Below are 26,768 nucleotides of genomic sequence, written 5' to 3'. Positions count from 1 at the left end.
AATAAATTAAATTCAACCTTAAAATAGATTTTAAAAATATTTCTAGGTGCTGTAAATGTTCATACCTTTGTACACAAAAGCACATATGCCTATAGAAAAGCAAACAAACAGACAAAAAAAAAGCTGCTCCAAAATAAAGATAGATATAAATTTTCCAAGTTAAAAAGAAAAAAGAAAAATTCAGCAAGAAAAACTCTTGATATACACAACTTGGCTGAATCTTGAGGGAATTACTCTGAGTCCAAAAAAAAAAAAAAAAGCCTATTCCCAGAAGATCACATGCTATATAATTCCATTTATAGAACATTCTTTTTTTTTTTTTTGGCCATGCCACGGCTTGAGGGAATCTTAGTTCCGGGACCAGGGATTGAACCCGGGCCACGGCAGTGAAGCACGGAGTCCTAACCACCAGACCACCAGGGAATTCCCTATAGAGCATTCTTTTTTTTTTTTTTAATTTACTTTTTATAAAGGTCATTATTAGTCATCCATTTTATACACATCAGTGTATACATGTCAATCCCAATCTCCCAGTCCATCCCACCCCCACCCCGCCCTATAGAACATTCTTGAAATGACAAAATTACAGAAATGGAGAGCACATTAGTGGTTGCCAGGGATTGGTAGGGAGAGTTACAAAAGGGCCACTTGAGGGTGAGAGAGCTGTTCTATGTCTTGACTGTGTTGGCAGGCACAAAACATACACACGATAACACTCCACAGAACTACATATACACACGTGTGCACACACAAGTACAAATAAGACTCAGAAAATCTGAATAAGGTAAGTGGATTGTATCAATCAATGTGGTTTTGACACTATACTACAGCTATGAACGGTATTACCACTGGGGGAAACAGTGATGGGACAAAAAGCTCTTTCTGTATTATTTCTTACAACTGCATGGAACTCTACAATTATCTCAAAATAGGAAGTTAATTTAAAAACAGAAAAATCCTATAAAAGGGCAAAAATAGGAAGATATTGTTTTGTTTTGGCAATCACGTATCTTCTTTAGAGTCATTTCAAATGCACTTCCATGCAAAGCAGTCTTTTACTTGTTAACTGACTCTTACCTAGACTTAACTTTAGGACAACCCTTGTTGAGCACTCCTCATAAAGCTCTAAGCCCTCCTCATAAAACTTCTCAAGATCTGACTTTATCTTATACACGTGTCTGTACTCCCCACTGGAATGTAGCCTCCATCAGGGCAGACTTTTGTTTCATTCAATGTTGTATTCCTATCACCCAGATCAAAACTTGCCACTTTGCAAGCACAATATTAAAGGAGTGAACTGAATGGTAGTCTTTCTTGTCTACTTTGTGTATTGTCAAATAAAAATGTTTAAATCTGTACCAGCTATCCTAAAGGCAAATTCCCAGTACTCACTTTTCTGTTAGCTGATTCGGGTTTGTGGGATGAAAAGTATAATCCTGGCTTAAACAGAAACAGTTTTGCCATACACGTTATCGTACACTTCAAAGTTTGTATATGAACTTCAAGTTATCCCCTGCTTTCTTTCATTTGGACAGACAACCCCAGTTCAATAATCTGTAGCTATTTTACTGGTCTTGAAAATATAATCTCAAAAATTGGGAGGTAAGGAAATGTACAGGCTAACTGTAGAGTTACTACTAGTAATATTCAATAACACCAGCAACGAAGCCTGAAGCCTCACTATGTGCCAAGCAATGCACTGACGGTGTCACCTGCGACCCTATTACAACTCTTAAGTAGGTGTTATTACTACCTCCATTTTTTTTTTTTTTTTTTTTTCCCGTACGCGGGCCTCTCACTGTTGTGGCCTCTCCCGTTGCGGAGCACAGGCTCCGGACGCGCAGGCCCAGCGGCCACGGCTCACGGACCCAGCCGCTCCACGGCACGTGGGATCTTCCCAGACCGGGGCACGAACCCGTATCCCCTGCATCGGCAGGCGGACTCTCAACCACTGCGCCACCAGGGAGGCCCTACCTCCATTTTTTTAAAGGAGAAAAACTGAGGCTTAAAAGTTAAAAATTTGCCCAAGATCACAATGCTAGTAGATAAGAGAGCCAGGCCCATCTTAGATGTGCCTTATGCCAAAACCTCCATTACTAACTAAATTAGTAGAACTGAAAATAAGTCTAATGTGGTAAAATAAACAAATCTATTGGGTTTCAAATTAAGTAATGTGCATGAAATACAAATACTGGTATAACAGTTTAGCTGCTAAAAACTGGGCACCTTGAAGATGAAAAGTCTAGCTGGTTGAAAATATTAGAATTACATCTTTAAAATGTCAAGAATCAATAATCCAGTTGAACCCAAATCAAACCACATTTAAGCCTTCAAAGATCCCAAGTCCAAAAGAAATAAGAAATGTCAAAAACTTAAAGTAAATGCTTTTTTAAAAAAATAAACTGTTATTTCCCAAACAATCCTGAATGCCAGAACATGTTTACTACCACACTGCCACATCAACAGAAGAGCTGGAAGTGAGGAAATGTACTACTCTGTAGAGATAAAAAGTAAGCAACAGGGCTTCCCTGGTGGCGCAGTGGTTGAGAGTCCGCCTGCCGATGCAGGGGACACGGGTTCGTGCCCCGATCCCGGAAGATCCCACGTGCCGCGGAGCGGCTGGGCCCGCGAGCCATGCCCGCGGAGCCTGTGTGTCCGGAGCCTGTGCTCCGCAACGGGAGAGGCCACAGCAGTGAGAGGCCCGCGTACAGCAAAAAAAAAAAAAAAAAAGTAAGCAACAAAAGATAGTTCCTTTACAAGATTGAAACACCACAAGATTGAAACACCATACAGAGAAGAAAAAGCCTCTCTGCTTCAGTTTTCCAATGCTTGCAAAATAAGGATAAAATTTTCTTCTTGCATGTACCTCTAAAGTTTTAACAGAATGTGAAACACTAACAAAACAATTCTGCAAATGTGAAGTGCTAAAGCAAGGGTCAAAAACTCAAATGCCAAGAGGAGCCAGGCATAGAAAAGTCACCCAGTCAGTAATAAGGCAGAATGGAGAGTCTTGCCCCACCACAGACCTAACTCCAGTATACAAAAGAGCCGCCCTTCAAAGGAAGCCAGAAATCTGTATTTCAGTGTTAAACCTTCTGATTTTTTAAATGTTGTCAACTAATTCAATTACAATCCACACACATGCAAATTAAAAACATAAGATTTGCCACCAAAATGCGTAAAAGTATAAGATGGAACACCAAGTGTTGGGGAGAATGTGAAACAACTGGAACTCTCCTACTCTTCTAGAGGGAATGTAAATGTGGTACAATCACTTAAGAAAACTGAAGTCATCTACTTAAAGCTGAACATCTGCATGCCCTATTACAAGCCTGCAATTCCACTCCCACGTAATTCAACATAAATTCGTAGACTTGAACCAAAAAACATGTTCAAGGGTGTTCAAAACAGTGCTCTTCTTAATAGACAAAAATTGGCAACATTCCATTGCCCACTACCAGTAAAATGAGAAAATAAAATGTGGTATATTCATACAATGTAACACTACACAAGAATGAGACTAAGAGACTGTTCTTATATAACGTGAATGGACCTTACAAATATGCTGAAAGAAAGAAGCCCACAAAAAGAGTACATACTACCTGATGCCATTCCTATAAAGCTCAAAAAAGCATGAAAAATGAATCTACAATGTTATAAGGTAGTGCCTGAAATCAGCAGTTACCTCTGGGAAAGGGTAGTGACTGGCAAAGGGCAAGAAGAGCAAAGCTTCTGGAAGGTACTGATTATGTTCTATTTCTTTATCCGAGTACTGTTATACGCTATGTGTTCATCTTGTGAAAATTCCAAAACTTATGATTTGTATACTCTTCCCTAGGTATGCATACCTCAATAAAAAAAAAACTTTTAAAACACACACACACAGAAGATACCCAAGGAGCCCAAAGTATTTCTGCAGGCAGACCCAGCTTATCAGAGCAGATCTGTTTGACCTCTCAGCTAAAGAAATACTCTACATTTTTACATTTAAAGAACAGCAAAGAAAAAATAAAAGCAAAATAAAATTGTGTCAGTGACTCTACATGATCAGGTCAGCAACTAACAAAATTTAAATTTCTCCTTATAGCAACACCTCTTAGAGTGTGTTGTCTATTTTAACTGCCTCATACACTTAATTAACAAGTGTCTCAAAAGATACAGTATAGGGCTTCCCTGGTGGCGCAGTGGTTGAGAGTCCGCCTGCCGATCCAGGGGATGCGGGTTCGTGCCCCGGTCCGGGAAGATCCCACATGCCGCAGAGCGGCTGGGCCCGTGAGCCATGGCTGCTGAGCCTGCGCGTCCAGAGCCTGTGCTCCGCAACGGGAGAGGCCACGACAGTGAGAGGCCCACGTACCGCAAAAAAAAAAAAAAAAAAAAAAAAGATACAGTATAAGAACACAGTAAAATGTAGAAAGTAGACTAAAAATTAAACAATGAAGTGTAAAAATTCAAAGCAGCCATTAAATCACCGACACAATCCTCTTCCCTGATTCCTGAACAACTTGACTTGCCACTCATTGATAAGAGGCAATTTTATCTCATCCAAAAGGAGTCACAACCTGTACCACTGAGAGTTACCAAGAAGCCTACAGCAGAAAAGAGGAGCCTTAGGCTTCACCCAGTTAAGTTAAAGCAAGCCCTACAGAATCCAACTACATAATGCAGCTACTTAATCAAATAACTGTTAAATGACTAAACGTTAATTTTAAAATGCCTTCTTAGCACTAACTGTCTGTCCTCTCAAGACCCTATATCCCAATTATTTTCTGTTCCTGAGATATGAAATGATCCCCACCTTTGAGTCACTGCTACTGTTTCTCCTCCACCTTCCTGTTTCCACTTGTTTACAGCCTGTCCTAACTTTCATGTCCCAAATCTACCACCTCTGTGTATCGGAAAATCCTAGAAATATCACATATTAAATCAAATACCTGCATTTTTTAAAGTGTCTCTTCCTGTAGGTAACAAATACTGTTCAGTTTCATTGATTACTAATCAAACATAACTCGAATTAATTTGAGCCGTAACTCAAGACATACAGCAAGTTTACCTTGAAAATGCAAAGTTGCTGCTCCAAAGTGATAAAATTCCACCAATCAAGTAACCATTTTGACAAAACATTTTAAGTTACAAATTAATCTTCTTAGCCTATCACCCTCACCAAATATACCTGCACCAAAGTAAAGCCTATCGCAGCAAAAGAAACAATCTTTAACACACACACACATCTCTCTGGGAAGACACTTATAGTCCTCATAGAGCAAGTAGGTGCTAAAGCATCAAGCCAAGTACATAGTCCGTTTACAGTTTAATTTTAAAAAAAGACAACAATGTTCTGACATTCAAGTTAAGTAGCCTATCAAATGATTTTCAGATCTAAAATCAGTTTAGAATTCCCAAGAAAGCAGGACTTTCCATTTGGTTTAGAAATGCTCAACAAACTCAAAAACAAAAAAGGAAAATCTGGCACCTCTACTTTTTCCTTAAGGGCAACATTCTGTAAAACAGATTACACTCACACTTATTAGAACTTCAAACTCCACTCACTAACGGCTCAAAAGTTGCAAGGCAACAGATAATGACAGAAAGTAAAAACAATGCAAACAGTCCTAAGATATCCGCATTCAAGTGCTCAGTCGCACACAAAGGTGCGCTGCACATGACACGCTTTCAAGGCTCCACGCTAAGGGTTCGCCTGGTACAAAGCAGTAGATGAGATCCCTAGTGACACCCTGCAAACTTCTGCCAGCTTTCAGGAAAACCATGCTGAAATGCAAGTCCTGTGAAATCCCTACTCGCAACTCCCCACTCAACCTCAGCACACGATAAACGCGGCTGTCCGTTCGCTCTTCATCCTTAGAAAGCATTTCCTGCCTGGAAAACCTTTCTCCCAGAAGCCTTGCACAAACTTTTTCCGCTCGTTCAACCCACTGCACGAAGCCTCAGAGCCCGCCCTCCCATGCCGCCCCCGACCCACACACACCCACCCGGCGACCTCAACCCTCGGCCGACTCCACTCCACACGGGCACGCAGAACACGTGTGCCCGCAAACCCAGCCCCTTTCCACACCCCCCGGAAACGACACCCCCTTTCCCGCACACCGCACGCCACAGCCCATCCCCCTTCCTCCCCGCCCCCACTCCACCACCCCAGTCCACCACCCACGTTCCCAGGAAGCCAGCCTCCCCTCGCTCCCGGGCTCGCCGAAGGCTGTGGGGAGGGGAAGCAGGAAGACGGAAGGAGGGCTCGGGCCTGGCCTAGGCTTCTCAGAGCGCCGAGGGAGGCGGAGGGGGGGACCCGCGGGCCGGGCTCGGTCGCAGGGCCTCGTCCGGCCCCGGGCCTTCCCTCCGCCGCTGTCCCGAGGCCGAGGCCGCCCTCCTAGCCCGGACCACACTCACTTGCCAGCCGCGGTCCGTCGAGGACCCCGCTGCCGCCTCCTCCACCGGCCGCGGCTCCTGCCCCCGGGCCCCCAAGGTCCGGCTTTTTGGGCCCCGGGGGCGGCCCGGCTCCCCCGCCCGGGACCGCTCCGGGTGGAAAGCCGGCCACGGGCGCGCCCGCCAGAGCCAGGGGGACGCTGTTGCTATGGAGGCCGAGGCCCGGGGCAGCTCCGGCGGCCGGGTCCTCATGCAGGAACTGACACTCCTCCCCGTAGAAGCAAGTCTTATCCTTGGCGTAGTAGCGGCAGTACTTCAGCTTCACTCCCGCCGCCGCCCCGCCGGGGACACCCCCGACCCCAGGCGGGGCCACCACCGCCACTGCCGCCGCCAGCGAGGAGGAGGAAGAGGAGGCGGCGGCCGAGGGGGGCGGGAGGCCGCCGCCACTGTTCATGGCAACGCTGCAGCCTCGTCTTCCGCTGCCGCCCGAGGAGCCGCCGCCGCCACCATAGACCAGGAGGGAAAGAAGACGCTGCCGGTGCCGGAGAAAAGCCTGGGCGGGTGGGTCTGTCCCGCTGCGGGAGCCGGAGCCGCCCGGGGAGAGGGGGGGAGGGGAGGGAGGAGGGGGTAGGAAGGAGGGGAGGGGGAGAGTTGGGATCCTCTCTCACTCACTCACTCTCTCGTTCTCTTTTCTTAAAGGGGCCGCGCGGGACGACGGGGTGGGCGCGCGGGCCCGGACGGGGACTTCGAGGGCGCGGGCTAGGGGAGGGGTAGCGGCGGCGGCGAACGGGCGGGGAGGGCGGAGGGGCCGGTTTATTTTTAAATTCTGCCTCCACTCGCTCTCTCGCGCTCTGGTTCCTCCGAGTTGTTTATTCCATTTTCCTCTTCCTGAGACGGCCGTCGCCGGTGCGCCTGCGCGTCGAGGCGCAGGGGCTTGTGGGTAGCGGGAGCGCGAGGGCAAGCCTGGCCTGGCGTTGGGCCCCCTGGGCATCCGCGAGCCGGCGGCGGTTGGACGGGCGGACCGCGGCGGCGCTCCCCGACGCCGAGCCGGCTGGGGAAGTTCTCACGAGGCGAATGCCTTCCCTTTTTCGTATATCCTCTTATTTATAAAGCCAGGCGTCATTTTTTAATGGAAACGACGAAATTTACAGAATGTGATTGTCATTTTGAGGGGCCGCACCTGGGGCCGGAGCCCAAGCCCTTGCTCTGCTGGGAGAGTAGCTCCGTCTGTTCGTCACGCTTCCGCACCCTCGCTTTTTCCCCTCCTCTTTTTCCTTCCCGCTGAGGGTGATGAGAACTACAGGACTGATTGCCTAAAAACTCCTGGGCCTTTTATTCCAAAAATCGAACCTGAGAAGGTTGATTTAGGCAAACCCCCAGCTGAGTGCAGCACCTGTTTTCTCTATTTATATTACTGAAAGCCTTCAGTAAAATATTATGAACAATGAGATGCCACCTGGGGACACCGCTGCCTAGGCAGCACCAGAAGGTTTCCCTTAAAATCGCGCTGGGTTTCTTTTCTCCAATCGGCCTAGTCTTGACTCGAAATTCATTTTTAAAAGATAGTATTTTTTCCCTCACCGATCTCTGATGTTATGCTCCGCTGTATTTATTTTTAAAAAAAAAGTTTTCAGGGATTTTAAGGAGTTGCTATGAAGGGAAAATAACTTTAACGTTTTGGTTTTTCTCCACTGCGAAAGGTTTTCTCAAAAGGCAGTTGGAAGGGGGGGGGTTGGCAGAATTTGAGGAATTGTGGCAAACAGAAGAGGTCACAGAAGAACGGATAGAAGCAAGTGTACCACATTGCAGAAGGGGGGAAAGTGGATTCCGTAGACCACAAACGGGTAAGCCTGGTGACGTTCCTTAGCTAAATTCGAAGTAGTAATAATATTGTATTGTGTCTTTCTGTTTAAAAATATTTCCACATGTATATTTATTCAACAAATGTTTATTAATGCCCATCACGTGTACCAGGAACTGAGCTCGGAGCTGGGGAAGCAAAAGTAAACAAAATGCAGTCTTGTCTGAGTTCAGATGGCTTGTTTACTCTCTCCTTGGGGAGACACATGGTACACAGGCCATCACAAATGAGTGTCTTAGGTGCTGACCTTGTCACACTAGCTATTAGAGGATATTAAAGATGTTGGCTTCCTGGAGAAAGCTGATAGCTTAATAGCAGGACTTGAGAACATCTGCTTTGAATTGAGACAGATCTGAGTTTGTAACCCAGTGGCGACGCTTAAGAGCTGTGTTACTCTGGGTAAGTTACTTCACTTCTCTGTGCCTTATCTGTAAGCCAGGTAAGAATACTACCTACTTGGTAAAGTAGAAACTAATAATGCATATAAAGTATCCCATGCTTAGTAAGGATTCAGTAGGTTGTAGCTATCACCATTAGTATTGCTGCTCCTAGTAGTCAGCGTGTAAGAGTGCAGGAAAGAGCCTTCCAGGCAAAGCAGACAGCTTGTGCAAAAGGCCTTGAGGTGAAAAAGAGCTTAGATTGTTAGAATGGTGACAGTGGAGGACCATATCACAAAATCCTTGAGAGGCATGTTAAAGGATTAAACTTTCAGGAAAGAGCCTTCCAGGCAAAGCAGACAGCTTGTGCAAAAGGCCTTGAGGTGAAAAAGAGCTTAGATTGTTAGAATGGTGACAGTGGAGGACCATATCACAAAATCCTTGAGAGGCATGTTAAAGGATTAAACTTTCTTGAGGGCACTAGAAAGTTATCACAAGGTTTTAAAAGTCAACTAATAACATGATCAGATGTCCCTTTTGATTCTCATAAGAACCCTATGAGGAATGTAAAGGTGGGTTATCACCATTTTATAGATGAACAAACTTAAGGCCTAGAGTTACACAGAGTTACCAGCTTATCCTTGCAAAGCCAGGACTTGAACTCAGGCCTCCTAACCACAAAACATGTGCTCTTTCCATTACGCATTTTACCATTTCTAAAATAAGCATATGTGTCTCTGGATGACTTGGAAAGCGGTGTCTGTGGTGAGACAACCGATTCATTAAGTTCACGCCAAATTAAGCATATCATTCCAGCAAACCTTTATTGAGAATCTACTGTGTATTATGTACCAGGCAAGTTCTGTGCTAGGCTCTGCTATGAGAAGTGTGTAAGATACAGCCTTCGTCCTCAAGAGTTACCAGAATCATGAGAGAAATGCCAAAGATAAAGTAAATCATCCTTCAATACCACATTTGACAAAGTTTTCTATTAAATCCCTGTGAACAAGATGGAGAAAAGTAGGCTAAGATCCTACTGTAGTTAGGTGACCTTAGTGCTCTTTGATTAGTCAATCAAAATGTTGATAAAGCTGGCCTTGGAGCTCCTTGAACAATATCCAAAGAGTATTAATAAATTGACGCATGTCAGCATGGTCTTTACTGTCCTGCTTTGAACTCTGTCCTTAACCTATTTTTATTGAAAACCATGTTTTCTACTGCATAGATGAAGAATAGCAGATCTGCAATGTGTTGTTGCAAAACCAGTGGAGACAGATAATGTGATAAGGGACAGGTTAGGATTTGTAAATCTCCATCAGCGGAAAAAATGGAGCAGTGCTAACAAAATGAAACCTAAAATGAATCGGGGCAACAGAGCCAACAGGCTCTTCAGTACAGAACTGATGGGACTGCCTCAGCCACCCCCCACCCTGCACCCTCAAAGCAAGTTAGCAGTGTCTCCTCAGGAGCCTTGAGAATGTGCATCACCTTTGAACTATTCTTGTTCTACTTGGCAAACAAATCCTAGAACGTAGCCATAAATAACAAGTTTTATGCTACAATGTACTTGTTACAGTATGACTTATGGAAGCCAAAAGAGAAAAGTTGCAAACAACCTAAATTCTAAAACCAAAGGGAATGGTTAAACAGTGCACTCTTCACAGAGAATATTATGCAGCCATTAAAAAGCCATGAACTGTGCAACAGTGCTTTATGATGCAGTGTAAGTATTTAACATGATACAAAATTGTATGTGCTGGGCTTCCCTGGTGGCGCAGTGGTTGAGAGTCCGCCTGCCGATGCAAGAGACGCGGGTTCGTGTCCCGGTCCGGGAAGATCCCACATGCCGCAGAGTGGCTGGGCCCGTGAGCCATGGCTGCTGAGCCTGTGCATCCAGAGCCTGTGCTCCGCAACGGGAGAGGCCACAACAGTGAGAGGCCCGTGTACTGCAAAAAAAAAAAAAAAAAAAAAAAAAAAATTGTATGTGCTGTTTTATTGTGATGATGTAAACATAAAAAGCCTAATAGAAATAAAGATTAACTGTCGCAAACATTAACAGTGGTTTTGCTAAGATGACAAGATGACAGAGTAGGTTCTTCCTATCTTTCCTCTACTTCCCAAATCTGTATCATGAACATATATTGTTTCTATAATAGAAAATAAGCATTAAAACTTTATTGTAGGGGCTTCCCTGGTGGCGCAGTGGTTAAGAATCCGCCTGCCAATGCAGGGGACACAGGTTCAAGCCCTGGTCAGGGAAGATCCCACATGCCGCGGAGCACCTAAGCCCGTGCGCCACAACTACTGAGCCTGCACTCTAGAGCCCGCATGCCACAATTACTGAGCCCACAACTACTGAGCCCACATGCCACAACTGCTGAAGCCCATGCGCCGAGAGCCCGTGCTCTGCGACGAGAGGCCACCACAAATGAGAAGCCCGCAAACCACAATGAAGAGTAGCCCCTGCTCACCGCGCACAGCAACGAAGACCCAACACAGCCATAAATAAATAAACAAACTTTATTGTAATTTAATCATAACCTTTTCCTTCTATGGAGTGAGTACATGGTTGTTTGTTAAATTGTTCTCTGTATTTTTGGTTTCATTTTGTTTTCAGTAAATTTTGTGAAAACAAGCTGGACATTTGTTGGCCGTTTCTTTAAATTTTCGCTAGTCCTGTTTCATGGAAGACTGATTTAACAGCATCTTAATTGATATTACACAAAGGAAAAAGTTCTGTTATTGAGAGTTTGGGAAGCTCAACTTGAAGTCTTTCAGAGCCTTTAATATGTTGATATGTTGTAATTATCGAAAAGCAGGATTTTTTTTTTTTTTGGACCGGCAACCTGCCGTTTTTAAAATAGAACATTTATTGCTTAGATGGTTTGATACAGAACAGCTTCTCGTTTTGAATTTGGAACGACTATACAACTGAATACAAAGAGGAACAAAAAGTACCAAAACCGAACTTGTGATTCTCTGTTGATGTGGCATAAACCAGTTTTGTACATAATATGTAGCCGCAGGTTGGTTGGTTGGTTTGTTTGTTTTGCGGTACGCGGGCCTCTCTCACTGTTGTGGCCTCTCCCGTTGCGGAGCACAGGCTCCGGACGCGCAGGCTCAGCGGCCATGGCTCACGGGCCCAGCCGCTCCGCGGCATGTGGGATCTTCCCGGACCGGGGCACGAACCCGTGTCCCCTGCATCGGCAGGCGGACTCCCAACCACTGTGCCACTAGGGAAGCCCTGTAGCAGCAGTTTTTAAGTTCCCTTTAGGAAAACATGAATTCTATACATTTTTTATTCTTTCCTGTTTAATGCGTGGGCTGAAATCACTAGGATCAACTTCCTTGTGGAGCAAAGAGAGTAACAGAGGGTGGAAAGAACGGTGAATCTTTCTGAAACCGGCGTCCGACTATCACGCAGCTTCCCCAGGGCTGGTTGAAGAAACAGCCCTTAGGGTTTTTTTATTTTGTTTTCACAGCCGGGAGTTTCATGTAGTGATTGAATCTCAGCATTGTGTCCATAAATGAAAGAAACGTGCACCTCAGAAAACTTTTCAGAAGATCTATATAAAAGCACGATTTAATACACAGAATTTACGAAAAATTTTTACCACTTTTTTCAGAACGGTTTTTCTTTGAGAAACATTGTCCTAGTCATCTGCTTTCTCATTTTCCCTGTATTTTAAAATTCGTCCACCTTCTTCAGTCCCCCATCGCAACCCTTGTACCTTGCTTTCTGTTCCGTACAGCCATAGAAAGGAGACACCGGCAAAACTCACCAGAACAGGGTCTCTTCTTCCATCCAGGACTAATCCTTTCACTCATGCGCTGATCCTGCCCTAGCATTTCCTCGGGAATCTAGTCGTTCTCCGTCCAGTGTCTTCTCTCTCTTGACCCTCTTCTTAGGATGCGAATATGTACATTGAAATACTTTTTAAGGCATTTATTCTTTCATATTGTGAACCTCTTGTAATCAGAAACAGTAATGTTTTTGTCCTTGTTTTTATTTTATTTTATTTTTTTGCGGTACGCGGGCCTCTCACTGCTGTGGCCTCTCCTGTTGCGGAGCACAGGCTCCGGACGCGCAGGCTCAGCGGCCATGGCTCACGGCCCCAGCCGCTTCACGGCATGTGGGATCCTCCCGGGCATGTGGGATCCTCCCGGACCGGGGCACGAACCCGCGTCCCCTGCATCGGCAGGCAGACCCTCAACCACTGCGCCACCAGGGAAGCCCTGTCCTTGTTTTTAAAAGTTTCAGAAACAAACACTGCTGGTAAGAGGGCTAACTGACACAGCCACATTGGAGGGCAATTTGGCAGTATCTATACAGTTTTTGAATATCCATTCTCTCCGGCCCAACAATGCCACTCTTGGTATCTCCCCTAGAGAAGCACTGGTGTGCCCAAGGAGGCATACGTGCAATGCTCATTTGAGGCGCTGTTGATAACAGTGAAATTGGAAATGACCTAAATGTTCATAAATGGTCCTATATGCACCATTATTCCCCAAGACCTATTGTTGAATGAAAAAGGCATGATGCAGGTAAATATGTGGAATATAGAACCTTGTATGTAAAAATCATTATATCCTATAAGGATGTGTATAAATGTGTACAGAAAGAGCTGGAAAGAAACATTAAATTGCTAACAGGATGGGGATTGGGAGGAGTGATCAAAGGGCATTTTAGCTTTATCTGTAATGTTCCAGATTTTACAAGAATATATGCCTGCTTATGTAATTAAAATTTTATTTTTTTAATTCCCATTGGGCTCCTTCTTTTGCTCTAACTTCTCTTCACAGGCAATTTAATACTTGAATCATCCATTCATCTCTTAATCGAGATTAATCTGATATTTGCCCTTGCTATGTTAAAATATTTTTGTTTTTTACCAGAGCCACTGCTGGTATTAGTTAGCAGATTTATTATGTACTTTTCAGCTATTTTATATTTCCTCTAGAATATTCAGCAGCGTTAACCCTTTTCGCAGCACTCCTCTCTCTCTTGGCTTCCAGTCACCCCTTTCTCTTGTTTTTTCTCCTGCCTCTGCCATTCAGTGCCGCCTGCAGGCACTTGCAGAAATACTTGTGGAATACATTTCAAGTAACTCATTTATTATAATTCAAGACAATGCACGGAATATCCTCTGAGCTTTTAGCTTGTGTTGTGAACACAAAATGTAATGTTAATGAGACAAAAAGGTACACTGGATTTGGAATTAAAATGAGGTTTGCAACCTGGTTCTTACTACATTATACCCATGTGGCTTTTAGCAAATCTCCTAACCTCGCTTAGCTGCAGTTTCCTAATTTTTAAAATGGAAATAATCCCTACTTTATGGGGCTATCCTGAGAATTGAATGATACAACGAGAACCTCATGGTGAAAATAATCTCTCTGCCACTGAGTAAACAAAATTTTTATTTGCAAAGTAATTTTAACCACCTTTCTGCATAGAAGAGATTCTACTTCTGACAACTTTTATTACCTTTAATATTCCTTCTTTTAGCACTCTCTCATGCATCCCTTTACTTACATGATGATGATATCGGCAAGTACTATAATGATGCCTCACATTCCACAGTGTTTCACAGCCTACAAAAGCAACCAGGCATGTTTTTCACTTCTCCCCGAAGTCCTGTGAAACAGTTAAAATGAGGATGTTATGTTAATACGGGGATTCTGAGAACTTGAAAAGATCTATAAAGTTCTATGATTTGCCCCAAAATAAGTCCGCTTAGGCTCCTTGAGCTCCTCTGTTCTATGATCTTTCTCCTGAACTGCTACCATCTCATTCGAGTTTGGATCCTCTCATTCTGGATGTTCTTACTGTTATCTTCATCCCACCTCAGGATGAAATATATTTCCTCCTCATCCTTCATTGAAATGCATCAAATCCATATTTCATTTCCTTAGATTCTCTGTTCAAGTATCCCTCAAGCAAGTCCAGGATGTTGAAACCCATAATTACATACTAATAGGGAGGGAGGGAGGGAGAGTAACTTCCGAGATTCTGTGTGCTCTAGCACTAATGTTCACAAATGCAGCCATTTTCCTGGTTTTAGATGGAAGAAGTGGGAAGTACGATGAAACAATGAGATTTTTTTTTTTTCTCTTTCACCTGATAATCTAAGTATTACTTTCCAGGTAGTCATCTTGGCAAAAGCTAGGCTTACTCTACATTATAAGGTGTTTTTGAGATTTACTTAAGCACTCTAATCAAATTTCTAAAAATATCCTCATAGTAGCAATTCTTCATTTTTAAGGGAAGATTTGATTTTTGGAAATGACCCAAAGTTATCAGAGCCAGTAATGGGAAATAATAAAAATTACTGAGCCAAGCCATGTCATTTGTGATTAAAGATAATGATGTCAATATAAATAAAGCCAGTGTTCTTGTGTGGTTCAAAAGCTGATGCTGAAAATAATTTCATAAAAACGATGGCAGCATTATTAGAATGTAAATGTGTAATCTTCCCACATAACTGTAATAAGTGTTCTAAAGGGAAAGTACTGATTTGATTATATAGTCATCTTTGCTTTTTAAAAATTGTCTTAAGAGTCTTATTTTTCACACATTTCATATCCCCTAAAAACACCTTTTGTAGGCAACTGCCTACTCATATTAAGGCTAAAGAACCCTTCATTCTTGAGCACGCTTTACTAATAGTAAATCTTCGGTCAATTCTAAGTCATTTTCATGCTAATAAAGATTACATCCAACACTACAAATAATCCATCAATTATATTTGCTCTGGGATATACTGTGAGAATTGTATTTTGTCTGGGTGGCCTCCAGTGACACTCCCCCAGCAGCAGATTTGCTAGAAGCTAATTTTAATTTGTATTAAATACCAATAATTGGGGGGGGGGGAATGTCGTATTTTGTGAGTAGTTAGTGATTGTATTAGTGATAGCAGCCCGAGTTTAAAAAATTCTCCCTCAAGACAGTCTAGAGTGGGAACTACACATGGATAAGTTAGAACTATTTCTGAATCCCAGAAATGAAATTTACTGCCTTTATATATATCTGTAAAGTCATAAGTCATCTTATGCTTCAAGTTCTGCTCTATAATTCTATACAACGTTATTAGCAACTGCCTAGTGCTAATCTTGTTTTGACAGATTTTTGGTGCACTAAAAAAAAAAGCCTTGGGGACTTCCCTGGTGGTCCAGTGGTTAAGGCTTCACCTTCCAATGCAGGGGGTTGCGGATTCGATCCCTGGTTGGGGAGCTAAGATCCCGCATGCCTCGCGGCCAAAAAAAACAAAACATAAAGCAGAAGCAATATTGTAACAAATTCAGTAAAGACTTTAAAAAAAAAAAAAGCCTTCCCATTTGTGGCAGCTACAAATAACTGGTACGTTGCAAGATTTTTTAGTGTGTCTGTGACACTCTACTAGAAGAGATAGTCTTTCATCACTGTCATACATATATACTTGTATGCATCGTATAGGTTTTTGGGTCTTTGTGGTAGTAAAAGCAATTTGCTACTTTTCTTTACAAGTTTTGAAGGGACTTAAAGACACACATTCTTATTGCATTCCTGTGCAATACGTTAAAATCAAATAACAATTTTAATGTTAATTGTAACTTGGAAATAACCCCAATAATCAAGTATACCATTGTTATCATCCCATACAGCTACCACCAGCCTTACAGAAGGTCCTTCAACTTAGCTAAGGCCACTGCCACCATTTCTGTTGATTAAGCAAGCACCCCTACTCTGGAAAACCACTTTAATATTTCTACGATGCATAATAACGTCCATTATTATAAGTTTAAAGCTGATAGTTCTATATTAATAATTGATTTTACTATATCAAATATTAGATACCTGTTTCAGTGCACCTTTTTAGTTTATACTCTTCGATGAAAAGCTTTAAATTAGGAGATGTGCTGAAAAATATATGTATTAAAGCAAGAATCTTTATGAGATATGCCATTAGTACAATTAAAATTAAGCTCCTGGAAGCAAGAAACTTTGTCTTTGGCAAGACTGTTAACCCCCTCACATTACCTAGTACATAGCAAGGATCTGGGTACAACAGTTTATTTAGGAGTTTTGATGTTTGCCTAAATGCAAGCAAAAAGAAGACAAGAATGAGACTATTAATATCAAGTATAGAAAAATTAAGACCAAAGCATTAAGTGTGAAAAAGAGGAATATTATGTAAAGATAAAAGGAGGTAAACTCCACAAAATAATAATAATCTTAAACTTCTAGGCACCAAATAAATACTGAATACAAAAATCCAAAAGCACCTAACAGTACAAGAACTTGGTTAAAATCACATACACGCACACAATTATAATGGTAAACTTCAATAAACCTCTTTCAGAATTTAACAGATAGGGCTTCCCTGGGGTTGCGGTGGTTAAGAATCCACCTCCCAATGCAGGGGACATGAGTTTGAGCCCTGGTCCTGGAAGATCCCATGTGCCATGGAGCAACTAAGCCTGTGCACCACAACTACTGAGCCTGTGCTCTAGAGCCCACAGGCCACAACTACTGAGCCTGCGTGCCACAACTACTGAGCCCGCGTGCCACAACTATTGAAGCCCATGCGCCTAGAGCCCGTGCTCTGCAACAAGAGAAGCCACTGCGGTGAGAAGCCCGTGCACCACAACAAAGAGTAGCCCCCACTCGCCACAACTAGAGAAAGCCCACGCGCAGCAACGAAGACCCAACGCAGCCAAAAAATAAAAATTAATTAATTAATAAAAAAATAATTTAACAGATAAGTGGACAAAAAAACAAGGATATTAATATATTAATAATATAATCAACTGGCTTGGTTTTTAGCCAAATATAGAACTTTGTACCCTATTACCAAAGTATGTGTTCTTTCATGTTACTTTCACGTAACCATGGAAGATTTCAAAAATCATATACTTGGCCATAATCAGGAATCAAAAAAATTGGAAGTAAAAGGATGGTAAAATGTATATAACACAAACACAGTCAAGAAAAACTTCTAGAGATGAAGGGCATTTCATATTGACAAGTTAAAATCACCAATAAGATTTAACAACCCCAGGGAATTCCCTGGTTGTTGGTCCAGTGGTTAGGACTCCACACTTTCACTGCCGAGGGATGGGTTCAATCCCTGGTTGGGGAACTAAGATCCCGTGAGCCATGTGGCATGGCCAAAAAAAATAAATAAGATTTAACAATTCCAAATTTGTATGCATGTAACATATATTCAAAATGTGTAATGAAAATTGTCAAAACTAAAAGGAGAAAATAGACAAATCCACAATCAAAATGAGAAAATTTAAACATGTATGTCAATAACTGATAAACTAAGCAGACAAAATCGGTAAGAAAAATACAAATTTTACGCACAAATTTGACCTGTTAGGCACTGTACTTCCAATTGCAGAATATAAGTGCATACAGAACATTTATAAAACTGACCATATGCTGAGCCATAAAGCAAGTCTCACTAAATTTCAAAGGACTGAAATCATATATAGACTCTAATCACAGTAGAATTAAACTAGAAATTAATGACAACATCAAAATACAGTTAAACACATAATTAAAGGGGGAAATATAGCCTTAAATGCATATATTAGAAAAGAGGCTGAAAACAATGATCTAAGCAACCATTTCAAGATTTAGAAAAAACTGTCAAGCCCAAAGAAAGTAGAAAACAAAAATAGAAACATACACATAATAGACTCAATTGTCAAGAATTGATCCTTTGAAAAGACTAATAAAATTAATAAACCCTTTGAATAGACTGATCAAGAAATGATGGGGCTTCCCTGGTGGCACAGTGGTTGAGAGTCCGCCTGCCGATGCAGGGGACATGGGTTCGTGCCCCGGTCCGGGAGGATCCCACGTGCCGTGGAGCGGCTGGGCCCGTGAGCCATGGCCGCTGAGCCTGCGCGTCCGGAGCCTGTGCTCCGCAACAGGAGAGGCCACAACAGTGAGAGGCCCGCGTACCGCAAAAAAAAAAAAAAAAAAAAGAAAGGAAAGAAATGATGAAGGCACAAATAACCAATATCGGGTATGAAAGAAAGGATCTTATTACAGACATAAACAGATAAAATATTGTAAAAAAATTAATAAACAGAAGCCTTGATTAAATAGAGTCAGGAGCCCAGAAGGGGGAGCTTTCATACCCTACAACAATAGCAGAGACCAACAGGAAGAAGAAAGAGTCCTCTGCTTTCCTGGCAAAGACTCAGCCAACGAAAAGCCACGGACTGTTATACGTTAGCCCTCCCAGCTTCCTTTCCCCTCTGTAAAAAGTCTTCTTCCCTTGCCGTGTGGGGACTTGCACATGCCTTGCCTTGATTGCAGACCCTGAACTGCAATTCTCTTCTGATCCTGAATAAACCCATCTTTGCTGGAGAAATATCTGACAGTCTATTTGTTTCAGGTCAATAATACCTAGAGACATAACTTGATGACAAAAATGTGAAATTTTTGATCAAATGGGAAAATTCCTTAAAAAATTATCAAAACTGGCAAGAGAAAAAGAAAAGCTGAATAACCCTTTGTCTTCTAAAGAAATTTAATCCAAAATTTACCCCAATGAAAACTGCAGGCCCAGATAACTTCACCAGAGAATCCTATCAAATATTTAAAGAAGAATTAACACCAACATATACATTTTTCCAAGGAGCTGAAGAATTCTTAAATCTTCTTAGGCCAGCAGTTTTGATACCATGCTAGCAAAGCCATTACAAAGAAGAGACATTAAAAGCCAATCTCACTCACTCACATAGATGCAAAAATCCCAAATGAATCTAACAATATAGAAAAAGGATAATAAAAGATGGGCATACTCAGGAATGAAAGGATGGTTTAATGTTGAAAAATCAATGTAATCTACCACATTAACAGAATAAAAGAGAAAAATCATCTTAATTGCAGAAAAAAATTTGACAAAATGTTTTCTAATGCCCATGATATTTAAAAAAAAATCCATAGCAAACTAGGAATGGCAAGGGTCATATTTAACCTAATAAATGGTATCTATAAAAAAAAAAAACCTATAGCAAACAGCATAGTTAATGGTGAAATATTGGAAGATTTTCCTCTGAAATCAGGACATGGGATGCCCATTATCACCATTTACACTAATATTGTACCAGAGGTTCTAACCAGTATAAAACGGGAGAAAGAGGGCTTCCCTGGTGGCGCAGTGGTTGAGAATCTGCCTGCCAATGCAAGGGACACAGGTTCGAGCCCTGGTCTGGGAAGATCCCACATGCTGTGGAGCATCTAAGCCCATGCACCACAACTACTAAGCCTGCGCTCTAGAGCCCACAAGCCACAACTACTGAGCCCGTGTGCCACAACTACTGAAGCCCGCGCACCTAGAGCCCATGCTCTGCAACAAGAGAAGCCACCGCAATGAGAAGCCCATGCACTGCAACGAAGAGCAGCCCCCATTCGCCGCAACTAGAGAAAGCCCACGGGCAGCAATGAAGACCCAACGCAGCCAAAAATAAATAAATAAACTTATTTTTTAAAAAAAGAACAAAAATGGTTCTCAGTATGCATATGCTAGAAAGAGAAGAGAAGGGAAAAGAAAAGAAAAGAAAGAAAAGAAAAAAAAGAAAACAAAAGTGGACACCAATGTCTTCAGAGCAGCAACTCAAACCATCACCTTGAGATTTCCCGAAGACTAACTCACAGGACGGACATAACTGTTCCACCCGCAAGGAGAGGATAAAGAGGTACCTACCTGTGAGCAGTTAACACCTCTGTAGTTGAAGATTTCAGGCTCTGACCAGAGGTAGTTTTACTATGAAACTAATGAAGGGGGCTTGCACAGGGCCCTGCTAAGGCCTTGGGAGGGACCCAGTCATGTGTTCTCATGGTCACAGGTATGTGTACAATTACATGGTTTAATCACAACTGGTTAGAACTTTTGTCTCTCTCCCTTGTGTTGGGTCACGTTGGGGATGTTGATTTGGGGAGACATTTATGCGGTTTGGGTTTAGTGGAATATGCTTATGGGATTCATAGTCACTTCCATGTATAGTGAAGTTGTCCATAGTCATTCAGGTTATAGGAATGGCTTCTAAGAGGACTCCTACCTCCCCATGACAACTTACCGTGAACCATGACACAAGGGTGCAGGACCAGAGGGCGGACTGCAATACAAAGCATGCAGTATCTGGGGACTGGAGGAGAAACAAGACTGAAAATGTGTAAAGCTGCAGCCTAGTCTGTAGAAACTTCTTCCAGCCATCGAACATGTGAAATCATAAGCTGGAGGCTTTGCTTCTCATCAACACCTAGTCGAAATGGAAGTCCTCTCCTGTCAGGAATGTGTTCAGTAATGCAACATGTACAAGCACAAGCAAACCATTTTTTAAAAAGTGGGAGTGGCACAACATAGAATTTGTCAGAATTCCTGTGTTTGTAGGACAAAGCCTAGAGCAGTATTACAAACAGCAAGCATGTCTTGTGTGAAGTTATACACTTTCTGCTTCTATATCTAACACATCTTTTCCTGACAAAGTCTGAGGGTTCTAAACAAGATGGCATGCAACATTGGCACCAAAGCAGTGAAACAGCGCTGAAATCTTACTGCTCATATGTGAAAGAAATTTCATTGAGATTTTCCCAAATTTGACAATGGTTCTAAAAATTCATATGGCATAGTCAGTCATGAGTTGTGATGCAGACATTTTAAACTATTAATAATAAAAAAACTTGATAGACCATGTTTTATAAGACTCAATTATCTTTCTCTTCTCTCTATAGAATATGATTTTCTAAAAGTAAAGAGGCAATCAAAAGTTATGTAGCCAGAAAAGGTAGGAAGAAGTAATATATGCATGTGTCAGGCAGTTAATTATTAATTAATTAAAATAATTTTAAAGTAGAAATAAGATTGTCTTGATTTCGTGACATCTCTGGTATTTGTCAACTTTTTTAAATCTGCAATTTGTTGTGATATCTTTTCCAGTTCTAAATAAATATTTACTTTTGTGCCTAATTCTATGTTTATAAACTTGTACTTTTTAAAAGAATGTTCCCCAAATTATATATGGGGAACAGATCCCCCCCGTCAAACCTGGATCCTCCCTTTGGCTCTGACGGCAAGGGAAAAAAATACCCCAGGACCTTTAGTTTAGGATTCACTTAGAAAGTTCTTGATATACATACCAGAAAAAACAAATGGATAAAATAATGAGCCAATGGAAAGGGAAATGGAAAGGGAAACCTTCTCACTGCTGTACAGTTTCTTGCAGAGTCATGAACACACTTGGACAGCATATGTTCTGGGCTCTCTTTGCTCCCCACTCTGTAGTGTCTTCCTAGGTGATCTCACCCAGCAGTCTCATGGCTTAAATACCATCCATAGACTAGTGACTCCCAAATTTCTCTCTCCCATCCAGACTTCTCTTCTGACCTCCAGACTTGTATGTCAAGATGCTTACCTGACATTATCACTTGAATTTTCATAAACCTTTCAACCATACAATATCTAAAACTGCACTCTCACTACTTTCCCAAACTTCTTCCTCTGCCAGCTTTTCTTATCGTAGTAAGGGGCATCTCCAACACCAGTTTCTTAAGGCAGAAACCTGAGGGTCATCCTGAGCACCCTTTTCCCTAACTCCCTTCACCCTACCTTCAAAATACATCCCATCTTTCCTCTTGCCCTTCCCTGCCACACTACTTGTTCATATCGCCGTCATATCTCTCCTAGAAGACTGTGTTAGCCTCCTACTATATTTGTGCAATCCATTCTCCAAAGAGCAGACAGTCAACATTTTAAAAATATAAACTGTCAAAGGGTACAAATTTCTAGTTATAAGATTAGTATGTTCTGGGGATCCAAGAGTCAATGTGGTAACTATAGCTTACAATACTACATACTTGCAAATTGCTAAGAAAGTAGATCTCAAATTTTCTCACTACACAAAGAAAAAAGTTGTAATTATATGTGAGGTGATGGATGTGTTAACTAACCTTATTGTGGTGATCATTTTGCAATATATGCCTGTATCAAACCATTGTGTTGGGTGCCTTAAACTACCTACAGAAATATACAACTTCATTCATATATTTTAGAACATCTCTATATTCTATATTCAAAAATTATTTTGTGGATTGGATTATTATATTCCATCAAATATACGGTAAGATACACTGTTATTTGACATAATACTAATGAAAACTGTCTTCTTATCAATTCGAATTTTTATTTTATATTCATAGAAAGAGCTCTTTTAGACTTATTTAGACCTAGGGGTTTATTATATGCACTCTTGGCATACATAGAAAGGTAAATATAAGCAAAACTATTTGGCTAATTTTTCCTAAAATTTCTTCACTTTTATAGTCCAGCTCTTCTGAACCACTTTCTGACTCAGAACTGTCAATGTCTGTGGTTTTTCCACATACCACTTCTTTAAAAACAACAAAACAACAAAAAAACCCAAAAAACTCTGGGAATTTAGATTTAGATTTTTAAAAGAAAACTATTCTGTCTGCCTATTTAATTTGAACCCCTAACCCATAAATCAACAAACATTTTTCTCAGAAAATAAATTACCTGCTGAAAGCTGAGAAAAGTTATCTGTCTGGCTAAACATAATTAAAATGTCAAAGATGAAAAATGCACAAGTATCAGGTAAGTAACTAGCGGGGTGGATGGAATTTTCTATCATTGAGGGGGAAAAAGTTTGGAGCTAGTAATGATACTATGACATATATATATGTCCTCAACTTTCATGGCCAGCTCAGCTCTGGATGGTTGGTTTTTAATTTCAGAAAAGAAAAAAAAAAGAAAAAAGAAAGAAAAGAAAATAGAAGAAGAAGAAAGAGGAGTGGAGAAAAGAAGAAAGAAAGAAGGGGGAAAAGGAGGGAGGAGCGGAAAGAGCAAAGACCCACTGCATTTTCTAAGCCTTAACCCTCTGCTTTTATTTGGAAACTCAGCCTAAGGTTCTATTAATACTTGTGCAGACCCCTTCCCCTATTTACCAGAAGGACAGAAATAGCTTTAGCTTTAGGAAAGAAATAGCTTTAGCTTTAGGAAAGTAACTGAACTGATAAGATGACCATTCAGTACTTCCTTGCTGTTAAATATCCAGAAATAGCATATGTGTACTATCAGTCTTTTGCAGTCTATCAGGTGTACACTGCACCCCAATCTTAAATGTAAACTTCTGACTTATGTCACTGGAACCATGGAAGATGGAATGTATGGGGGAGGGGGCAGGGGGTGAGATCTGTGTGGTTTAGAAATATGCAAAATCAATTTAGTAATTTTTTGATAGGAAAGTAATATTCCTATCAAAGTGTTATTAAAAGTTATTGCCATTTTAACTCTTAAAATGACTTCATAATTCATTAGTCACTTTGGTTTTCATCGCCGGTGGAGAATTTTAAATCCCCAAATTATCACGAATCAAAAATACAAATAAATGACTGTCATCAAAGAATTTAAACATTTCAGAGGGACTCTCTGATGACTCAGAGTTCAAATTCCACTGCGCAGAGAATGCTGTCGGTCTTCAGGTTATTAATATAAGTAAAACCACATGAAACTGAAAATATCTGGTTGTTAACAAACTGATAACTATTGCTAACAATTCTTTTTTTCTGGAAGAAATTTCAGACAGTCTTTTGGTTTAACTCATGACTCATTTTTTTTTTTTTTTTTGGCTGCGCAGCATGTGGGATCTTAGTTCCCCAACCAGGGTTCAAACCCGCGCCCCCTGCATTGGAAGTGTGGAGTCTTAACCACTGGACCACCAGGGAAATCCCCCTGCAACAATTTACTGAATGCCTACACTGTACCAGAGCTGTGCTGTGCAGTTAGGTGACCACCAGCCACTTGTGCGTGCCTACTGAGCCCTTGAAAAATGGCCAGTGCAATTGAGGAATTAAACTTTTAAATGTCTGTACTTAATTTTAATTAACTTATTTTTAAGAACTTATTTTTAATTAACTTTAATTAAACCTTAATTAACTTTAATTAACTTAATTTAATTAACTTATTTTTAAGATGATACTCAATTCAGTTATTAGAAAACTTTGAAGTATGTTTGGAACAATCTGGGTGTGTAAATATACTTTTACAAGTCTACATTTTATGAAATGCAAATACAATTCGAGTATTTATAAATAAAAATTTAGCATCCAAATTGAGATACATTGTAACTGTGAAATACGCACTGGATTTTGAAAACTCAGTACAAAAAAACCTCACTAAAATATCAAGTTATTTTTATATTGATCACATACTGAAATAATATTTTTGATATTTGGGGTTAAATAAAAATTATTGAAATTAATTTCACCAGTTTCTTCTTCATTTAAAAATGTGGCTACTAGGGACTTCCCGGTGGATTAGTGGTTAAGACTCCACACTCCCAGTGCAGGGGGCCTGGGTTCGATCCCTGGTCAGGAAACTAGATCCTGCACGAGGCAATGAGGATCCCCTGTGCTGCAACTAAGACCCAGCGCAGCGAAATAAATAAATATAAATAATATAATAGAAATATAAATAAATATATATATTTTAAATGTGGCTACTAGGAAATTTCAAATTACATATGTGGGTTGCATTCTATCTCTATTGGACAGCTCTGTGCTGGAGACCTCTAAGATAGAGTGAAAGACGATTGCCTCTATCCCTTGATCTCAAGAACGCCTACGGCTTCAATTTCAGTTAGCCTGAGCCATTTGTTCTTCCCACCTCCTTTAGCCATCAGTTACATCACATCCCAACCAGTACACAAATATGAGCTACTGGGCCTAAAGGTGGAAATGTGGATGAATCAACATGAATTCATTCATCCTACTAAAAAAGGTCAGCCCAGAGGAAATTTTATATTGATGCTAGAATAAAAATATAATTTTGATATATGATTACTAATAAATTCTCATTGTTCTTTGTTTTCAACACACTCCAACTTTTTCTCCTTTAGGAGAACTTAATGATCTCCTACTTGACCAAAGTCCCCTACATTTCTCAATTCACTTATTCAGGTTTCAATATAGACTAAGAAACAGCCGTGTATTAGTTCTCTATTGCTGCTTAACAGATTACCCACCCCCACCCCAAATTCAGCAGTTTCAAACAAGGAGCAACTGTTAATCTCACAGCCTCAGGGTCAGGAATCTGGGCGTGGCTTAGGTGCGCTCCTCCCCCTCCGGCTCAGAGTCTCCCACGGATGCAGTTCTCCCAAGACCCAAGTGGGGGCGTGGGGGGGGGAGTGGCCCTCTGAACACACGTGCCAGACTGCTGTCAGGCCTCCCTTACGTCCTCACTGGCTCTTGGCCAGAGACACTGGTTCCTTGTGGATGGACTTCTCCGTGGAGAAGCTAAGTGGATTCCCTCAGAGCCTGAATGAGACGGAGAGAGGGCAAGCAAGATGGAAGCCTCCATCATCTCCTAACCTAATCCCCGAATGGCATCCTATCACTTGCCATTTTCCACGTGTTAGAAGTGAGTTATTAGGTCCAGCCTACACTCAGGGGAGGGAGGCGGTTATTACACAAGGAGCTGGGGATGATCCTTGGGACCATCTTAAAGGCTGCCTACCACGGGGAATAAGCTGGTTGTGAGCCATTTGAACTTTAACCAAAATTGGTTAATGATCCCTTGAATAATCGAGACTGATTCGGAGCAAAGTCCTTAAAGTGACTCTTTTTCCATTGTTAACCATAAATCTGGAGGTGTAATCAAACGTTTTTGACACCTGGTGTGTATAGTATTGCAGTCGTAACTGACTGAAGACATTTGGTTACTGTTTGCTGGAACACTGGGATTTTTTAGGATTATGTTTATGATTATTGAAAAAATAAACCTGAAGTATATGAAATATGATCCATCCCCTAAAATTTTAATAGCATCATTAAAATTCTCCAAAACTTTATTTTAAAACTCCATAGACAGAAGTGCCCAGGAGTGGTTTTGTCCATAGGGGAGTAATCCTCAATCACCCTTTAGACTTTTCTATGTTACTGGCAAGGTTTCAGTATTTCTGCTGCTTTTCCATGTCGCGAAAACTTGTGCTGCTCTGAGAATAACACCCAATTCCCATTTTAAATTAAAGGACTCATATAAAATTGATCACCCCCCTCCTTTCATTTAACTAACTCATCTCTCACTGCACCCCGACAGGAGTTTTCCATTGTGACCTGACTTATCCGGTGATCTTTC

At 41.4% G+C, this 26,768-nt stretch overlaps 1 protein-coding gene and 1 long non-coding RNA gene across 10 annotated transcripts in view; both read right to left on the bottom strand.

The window, feature by feature from the left end:
- The window catches only part of PAN3 (poly(A) specific ribonuclease subunit PAN3), a 118,890-nt gene extending 111,967 nt beyond the window's left edge, over positions 1-6,923 (bottom strand). For all 9 annotated transcript variants that reach the window (XR_014291791.1, XM_082602609.1, XM_082602605.1 and 6 more), the window contains exon 1: positions 6,400-6,923. Coding sequence is in view for 8 of the 9 variants with exons in the window: in XM_082602609.1 (XP_082458735.1) it covers positions 6,400-6,829 (430 nt within the window). In the remaining variant the exon portion in view is untranslated. The remainder of the gene's footprint in view (positions 1-6,399) is intronic.
- LOC309792796 overlaps positions 1-26,768 on the bottom strand; it is a 468,580-nt gene that overhangs the window by 217,474 nt on the left and 224,338 nt on the right. The gene's annotated exons all lie outside the window — the stretch shown is intronic.

The sequence above is a fragment of the Mesoplodon mirus genome (assembly GCF_964341445.2).
Source record: "Mesoplodon mirus genome assembly, chromosome: 17".
NCBI lineage: Eukaryota > Metazoa > Chordata > Mammalia > Artiodactyla > Ziphiidae > Mesoplodon > Mesoplodon mirus.
This window is presented reverse-complemented; position numbering and strand designations above follow the sequence as displayed.